Source organism: Scylla paramamosain, chromosome 32, assembly GCF_035594125.1.
Source record: "Scylla paramamosain isolate STU-SP2022 chromosome 32, ASM3559412v1, whole genome shotgun sequence".
NCBI lineage: Eukaryota > Metazoa > Arthropoda > Malacostraca > Decapoda > Portunidae > Scylla > Scylla paramamosain.
Window position 1 is genome coordinate 4,662,928 of NC_087182.1, and position 7,792 is coordinate 4,670,719.

The 7,792-nt window shown below is 42.5% G+C and overlaps 1 protein-coding gene across 1 annotated transcript; it reads right to left on the reverse strand.

Moving 5' to 3' along the window:
• Window positions 1-909: 909 nt before the first annotated feature.
• On the reverse strand, window positions 910-6,435 carry LOC135089365 (uncharacterized). The gene is made up of 9 exons (XM_063984931.1): window positions 6,426-6,435; window positions 6,048-6,228; window positions 5,062-5,112; window positions 4,246-4,251; window positions 3,741-3,904; window positions 3,196-3,353; window positions 2,625-2,832; window positions 2,111-2,203; window positions 910-1,639 (listed from the first exon to the last, which is right to left on the reverse strand). The coding sequence occupies exons 1-9, from the start codon at window positions 6,433-6,435 to the stop codon at window positions 1,539-1,541; spliced, it is 972 nt and encodes a 323-aa protein (XP_063841001.1). The 3' UTR covers window positions 910-1,538.
• Window positions 6,436-7,792: the final 1,357 nt, after the last annotated feature.

Sequence of the window (7,792 nt, forward strand, 5' to 3'; positions counted from 1 at the left end):
AGGAGGGAGGGAAAGGTTGATCTAAGAGCAGAAATGAGAATTGCGTTTTATGTGACTGAATTGTACAGGAGTCAAGCTCGTTGTGTTCTGTCTTTTGGTAACATTTAGTATTAGTGTTGTAGAGTTTTAAAAGCATTTGTCCTTCAGTTTGGACTATCTGTTTGACTTTTTTTTTTTTTTTTTAAGGGTTGGCAATTCACTAGGTTTTCTTTTTCGTTTGTTTCCTTCCTTTTTACCAGCGCCACTCTTTATGAAAAAAAAAAGAGAGGCAAAATGAAGTATTTTCGACGTGTTTTATCCTCAAAATCATCTATGTAAAAATTTAAAAAATAATGATTATCATAGTTTTGTACTCTAAATGCAGTTCGGTCCTGTTGTAAAAAATTATAAAAAAAAATAAATGAATAAGAAAAAAATAAAGAAAAAATAAAAATTAGGAAGATTTAATGTAAGAAATTAAATGAAGGAAAAAAACGTATATTCTTACCTAATAGTTATCCCTTACCCTTATATAAACATTTATCTATTTACTTTATATATAGGAGTGAATTAAGCTGTGTGTTCTGTCATGTAGTATTGTTTTATCACATTCTTCCTTAAAAAAAACTCATTATTTTTAAACACACGACCCCTTCGGTAATGTATTCTAGTGTGTGTGTGTGTGTGTGTGTGTGTGTGTGTGTGTGTGTGTGTGTGTGTGTGTACTCACTGAACCACGTGGAGAAAGTGGGAATTCTTTCATAGTACTCCGTGTAGCCCAACTCAGAGTAATATACGACAGCCATTGCGAGGGATGATCTGCAGAGAGAGAGAGAGAGAGAGAGAGAGAGAGAGAGAGAGAGAGAGAGAGAGAGAGAGAGAGAGAAACACCCATGAGAACCTTACTTATCATAGCTGTAGCCTTTGAAATTTGTCCTGATGAAAGATTAAAGTATTTCAGAGCACGTCATCCTGTCACGTGTCTGGTTTTGTATGGAGGTTGTCAGCACGAGGAAATGAACAAGGAAATAGAAGTAAGAGAACATATAGTTTAGTGATAATACAATGATCCTGCGTATTTCAAATAAAGCGAGTGTGGATGGTTTGGGCGAGGACGTAAGATTGGTGAAAAATAAAGCAAGATAAAAGAGAAACTAAAGAAGTAAGTGTTGGAAGTTAGACTGATGATAAAAAAAGGCAAAGATAAAGGAGAAATAATAAAAGTGAGTGAGGAAAGTTAGACTGAGGACATAAGACTGGTGGGAAAAAAGTCAAGAAAGAAAGGAAAAAAAACATTAGAAGTGAGTGTGAAAAATTAGATTGAATAGGTAAGACTGATGAAAAAAAAAAAAAAAAGGAAAAAAAAAACATCAGAAGTGAGTGTGAAAAGAAATGTTGAAGACGAAAGACTGATAAAAAAAAAAAGAAAAAAAGAAAATGACCATGGAAAATTAAACTGAAAACACAACACTGAAAGAAAACGACAAAAAAAAAAGAAGGAAAATTAAAATGAATATAAAAAACCACATGACTTCTGACCACGAGTATGCAAACCTTACTTACTTAGGCGATTGACGAAACTCCAGCAGACTATCTTTCTTGAGGTCTGTGTAGCTGAGTTGCCTGGTGAGGGAGGTGGTGTAGCAAAGCCGATTGGTGGCTGAAACACGTCAACACACCAATGGATTAACCTATGTGCCTTGATACTCTACTCTTAAAGCATGTTAAGTCATAGGAAGGTGGTGCTGGTTGTGTATTTGTAATTTCACAGCAGATAGAGTCATAGGAAGTCATCAGAGAAGTAAACCTTAAAATTAACCCTAGATGTGCGTTTATATATTTTTTTTTTATAGCATCTCAAGTCATAGGAAGGCTGTAGAGGAGTGAAAGTGAAGATAACCCCTTGTTATTTCTCTACAGTAACTCAAGTCATAGGAAGACAGTAGAAAACGAGAAACTTAAAGTCAATTCTAGAGATGCCTTTGATATTTCTCTCTTACATTAATTCAAGCCATAGGAAGGTGATGTAGGAGGTCTCAAATCAAAGAGAGGCAGTACAGGACATGGCTTGATAATTTACCTGCACCTCAGCTCACAGGAAGGTGGCAAGAGTGTCCCTGTGTTCACTTACCGTTCTCATACTGGTGAAGGTTCTCGAGGACACACGCCTTCACCTCGTTGTGGATGAAGAGGTGGTGGATAACCTGGTCTGGCATGCACTCGGCTGATGGGCAGGGAAGGGCAGAGGGAAGGAAGGGAGGGAGGAAGGGAGGGTCAGGAAGGTTGGTAGGTAAGGAAGGGAGGAAGGTTTATGAGGATCAGTACGTGAGTTTGTATGTTGGAAGGAAGGAAGGATGGTTAAAGAAAGGAAATGATGGGTGGAGAAGGGGAAGAGTATGGTAGGAGTGGATGGGTGGATGAAGGGAGTGGGTAGAGATAGTTGAGGAGGAAGGAAAGGATTGTTTAGTCTCTCTCTCTCTCTCTCTCTCTCTCTCTCTCTCTCTCTCTCTCTCTCTCTCTCTCTCTGACCCTGTTCCCTATAACCACAATCTTTCACACCAGCACATTCTATCACAACTTTTTATCTTAACCCTCTGTTTCTTCCTTCTCCTGCTCCTCCTCCTCCTCCTCCTCCTCCTGCTTACCCGTCTGGTCGTCCGTCAGCCTCATGGGGATAGCAGAGCAGTTAGCATGCAGCAGAAGGCAGTGACGATACATTAAGGCGAAGTAAAAGTTGTTTTCTGTGTTCATCTGCCTCGCCTCCGTCAGGTCCTGGTACTCGTGCTCCATCACACACTCTGAGTACTGGCTGCTCCAAGGCCAGTCCCTGATGTAGCGCTCCTGGTGGTCTATCTGTAGGAGGCGGTGAAGGTGAAGGTGAAGGTAGTGGTGGTGGTGGTGGTGTTTTGTGTTGGGTCTTTAATTTTGTTTGTTTTGTTTTTTTATTGATTGATTGTGTCTGTGTTTGTGGTTTGATTAGGTGTCTTTTCCTCCTCCTCCTCCTCCTCTTTCTTCTACCACTACCTCCTCCTCTTCCAGCATTACCTCCTCCTCTTTCACCACAACCACTAACCCCTCCTCCTCCTCCTCCTCCTCCTCAACAAACACCAAACCATTTTCCTCCTCCTCTTCCTCTTCCTCCTGCTTCACCACACAACAGAACCTTTTCCCCTTCCTCCACCACCACCACCACCACCACCACCACCGCCTCCTGACCCTGGTGATGGAGAGGGCGATGTTGGCGGATGTGTCAGGCGCAATGCGAACAGCGTGCATGTTGGAGGCCACTGTGGGCGTCACGTCGAAATGGGACAAGGAGACGTGGATGCCGACTTCGTTCACAGAGGTCGTCGACACAACGTTAGGGTCGTACTCTGTCAGGGAGGAGGAGGAGGAGGAGGAAGAAGAAGAGGAGGAGGAGGAGGAGGAGGAGGAGGAGGAGGAGGAGGAGGAGGAGGAGTAGGAGGAGGAAGAGGGGATAGTAGTAGTGGTTGTGGTGGGAGGAGGAAGAGGAGGAGGAGGAGACGTTGATGGTGAGGATAAAGAGAAGGAAGGATAGGAAGAATTGGAGGAACAGGAGTAGGAAGAGAAGTAGGAGGAGGAGGAGGAGGAAGAGGAGGAGGAGGAGGAATATCATTAGTTTCAGGAATGGATAACACACACACACACACACACACACACACAGAGAGAGAGAGAGAGAGAGAGAGAGAGAGAGAGAGAGAGAGAGAGAGAGAGTCGGCAACACACAAGAGCTCCCTCACCCATATACTCGTCCAGGTTGATAGAAAAAATGATGCGAGTGCCACCAATGAGCCCCGCGGTGGTCTGTTTGTAGTAGGAGGTGTTCCCCGTCACGCCCAGGGTAGAGAAGCACTGGCCCAGGGTGGTGATGCTGGGGCGAAACATCTTCTCACAACACAGCTTCCTGCCAAACACACAAAGGCTCGTATTCAGATTTCAGAAACGCTTTGGTCTCTCTCTCTCTCTCTCTCTCTCTCTCTCTCTCTCTCTCTCTCTCTCTCTCTCTCTCTCTCTCCACGAATATTAAGGCAGACGAAGCAGAGACAGATTTCAGACCGTACAGACGAAGCAGAGACAGATTTCAGACCGTACAGACAAAGCAGAGACAGATTTCAGATACACTAAAAAAAAAACACCCTTAAAAACCTGTGTACCTTTACCATGACTATTTTCAAAGTCCACAAAGGTGATTAGCCTGGTTTTCACGAGTGTTTATCCTGTTGATAATGTAGACATCTTGTTTACCTGCCACTAGAACCAGAAGCACACCCTTAAAAACCTGTGTAAATTCATCACGACTATTTTCAAATGCCATAGAGATGATTAGCCGCTTTTCCACGAGTGTTTCTCCTGTTAGTAATGTTGAAGTGCTGCTAATCTGTCACTAGAACCACGAAAATATCCTTAAAAACTGGTGTCACTTCATCACGATTAATTTTGAAAGCCACAGATGATAAGCCGGGTTCCCACGAGTGTTTCTCCTTTTGATAATGTAGATATCATGTCAATCTGACAGTAGAACCATAAGAACACCCTTTAAAAGATAGCAGCTTCAACTAGAGCCTTTTTAATGTAGTGGAGGTGCGGCACAGAGAAATTTCAGAATAAGGTCAAAATACACGTTGGCTAGGGAGAAAAGTAAAGGTAAAGTTTTCCATCAATTCAAATTCACTGACTCATTCGTTTCCTCTTGTTTCTTTTCTTGTTCCTTGCTTCGTTTTATCCGTTTTTTTTTAATTTTTAATAAGCTGTTTCTGCCAACTTCTTCCCTTTATTCATGTAGTTACCCCTTTAATTTGACTGACTCGTTCGTTTTCTCTTGTTTCTTTTCTTATCTACTACTTCATTTTACCCGTTTTCTTTGTGGAACTAGCTGGCTGTCCCTTCTGCTTCCCTTTGTATCTTATGTTCCAGACGATGATCGGAGGGTAAATATCTGCACTAGAAACTAAATCACCAAATGGACCAGTTAGCTTGTTTTCTGCCGTCCGTAATCTGTGTGTGTGTGTGTGTGTGTGTGTTCTTCTGTTCTCTACTTCTGTCCATGGCTGCACAACTCACCCTGGCAAGGTTTCCACGTCGTTGTAGCAGCCTGCCACCACGTCCTCGCATCTGTGGGCACGCGGTACAGGGCTACAGTGCTGGGTAGGTTAGCAATAACACATACACACACACACACACACACACACACACGTTTAGGTATCACGAATTCTCCCCAAAACACTTCTTCCCCATAAACATTTCAATAGTTCCTCTCAATAACAACTTCCTCGTAACTGATTAGCCTTGGTTAGGTTAGGTTAGGTTAGGTTGGTTAGGTTAGGTTAGGTTAGTTTAGGTTAGTTAGGTTAGGTTAGGTTGGGTTGGGTTAGGTTAAGTTGGGTTGGGTTGGGTTAGGTTAGGTTAGGTTGGGTTAGGTTGGGTTGGGTTAGGTTAGGTTAGGTTAGGTTAGGTTGGGTTAGGTTGGGTTAGGTTAGGTTAGGTTAGGTTAGGTTGGGTTGGGTTAGGTTAGGTTGGGTTGGGTTAGGTTAGGTTAGGTTAGGTTGGGTTGGGATAGGTTAGGTTGGGTTGGGTTAGGTTAGGTTAGGTTAGGTTGGGTTAGGTTAGGTTGGGTTAGGTTAGGTTAGGTTGGAGGGCTTTATCACGTCAGGAATTATCATGGATGAGCTGTGGAAGTATCTTAACCCTTTTCTGGTATGGTCGTTCTTCGCTAACATTCAGAACACAGTAATGAATTATTCAAAGGGACAAATAATAATAATAAAAAAAAACAAAGACTGAGGTTAATTTAATATTTTCTAAGCTACATAACTGCGTATTTAAGAGGCTGTAGTTACAACAAATTATAGATGATTATGTGAAAGATTGCGTGGCACTGAAAGGGTTAATAGATGGTAATTACAAACCAATTCCAAGCTACAGAACTGCGTATTTAAGAGACTGTAGTATAGAAACAAATAAGTACTAGATGGTTAGGGAAATATCACACTGGAAGGATTAATGTATGGAAGTGACAGCTGACATTGAAGGGGCGTGCTCATACTGACGTGGGGGAGAGCAGGGTGATCATCTGGCTGAGGGTGAGGTTCCGCTCCTGCAGGAAGGTCGTCAGCTCGTCCTGGAACACCCTGACCATGCGTGTGTCCGTCTTGAGGGTGCTGCTCACCACCTCAGGCCCGCCCACCGCCAGCAGGATGTACGACGCCAGGGACTTGCTCACGTTGTATTCTGCCAAGCCACGCAGAAGGAGGAAGGGGTTAGATTGTCCATATTTGAGGCTCAGGAAGTGAAGCAGCCTCGTCTTATTCTCGTTAAGTTCACAGAGAAACGTCGCCGTATTTTAATAAGTCCACGGAGGAATTTTGAAGCTTTTTGATAAATCTACGGAGAAAATTAGCCGCATTTCAGTAAATCTACGGATTAACCTTGCCGCATTTCAACAAGTCTATGGAAAAAAGTGTGCCTTATTTGAGTAAATGTAATAAAAATGTTTGCTATATTTCATCCTATCATATGACGCTTGGGAAGTTATACGCTACTTAAAAACCTTATAGTTGTTATTATGACCGAAAGTGAGAGGCGGCTTAGTGGTCAGCGATATGATGTGTTGATGATGAGGACCACAGCTCGACTTCCAAATGAAAATGAATCTACAAAGCAGGAGAAAGAGAGGAAGACCCACAAGAAGGTTCATGGATGCAGTGAAGGAAGACATGCTTGTAATGGGCATGACTGAGGAAGGCGCAGAAAGCCGAGTACTTTGCAGTCCAATCCTCTGTTGTAACCCCAAATATGAGCAGCCGGAAGGAGGAGGTGTCTTGAAACTCCTTTATTCAACTTACTGTTCATCTTAGACTTCCAGAACCCGGACAGGCTGCACACGGTGAAGGCTGGCAAGGGCAGGCCGCTCTTCCTGCTGTCCCTGTAGGTGACCTCCGTGTAGGGCCGCTTGGTGACGAAGGATTCCCGTGTCACATTGTAGGCTACTGATAGGAGGGCGCCCAGGCTGAAGGATAGATAGATAGATAGATAGATAGATAGGCATGTAAATAGATACACAAATAGATATCGATAGACATATAGATAGATAGATAAATAGGTATATAGATAGATAGGTACATACAAGTTGATTAATTGATAGTAGAAGGTTAGATAAATACGAATAGATAATGAATATGTAATCAGATTGTCATTAGATAAATAAATAAATTCATACGTAATAGATAGGCAGATGATAACAACATAGACAGATATAAGTAAATAGGCAGTTAATACATAAATAAACACATAAATCCATACGTAAAAGGCAAACCCAACCAAGTACACAGAATATACAAGAGACAGATGATAAATTGACAGGTGCAGGGACAGTCACACACCTGATGAGAGTGACGATGAGCCAGAACACCCGCAGGAAGAGTGGCAGGTCCTCCTCGATCACGTGACTGAAGCCGTGAGCTGTAGTCTTCCGGCAGAAGTCGCTGCAGGAGAGACGAGAGAGAGAGGAAGTCAAGGAGAAAGGTTTGTGTAGATTGTAACTCGTGTGGTGAAAAAGATGGTGTTGATGATGATGATGATGAAGAAGATGGAGGAAAAAAGAGGATGGTGATGATGAATGAAGAAGGAAAAAATTATGATAATGATGATGATAATGAAGACGAAGGAAAAAGAGGATGGTGATGATGATAATGATGATAATGAAGAGGATGATGATGATGATGATTATGATGATGAAGGAAAAAAAGATGATGATGATGCAGAAGATGAAGGAAAGGTGATGGTGACGATGAAG

Bases quoted from the DNA above. Each gene is read 5' to 3' on its own strand.
- LOC135089365 (XM_063984931.1), bottom strand. The intron at 3,354-3,740 runs GTGAGGGAGCTC...CCTCCCTGACAG, and splicing joins CAACCTGGACGAGTATATGG to AGTACGACCCTAACGTTGTG. The intron at 1,640-2,110 runs GTAAGTGAACAC...GACGTGTTTCAG, and splicing joins CCTTCACCAGTATGAGAACG to CCACCAATCGGCTTTGCTAC.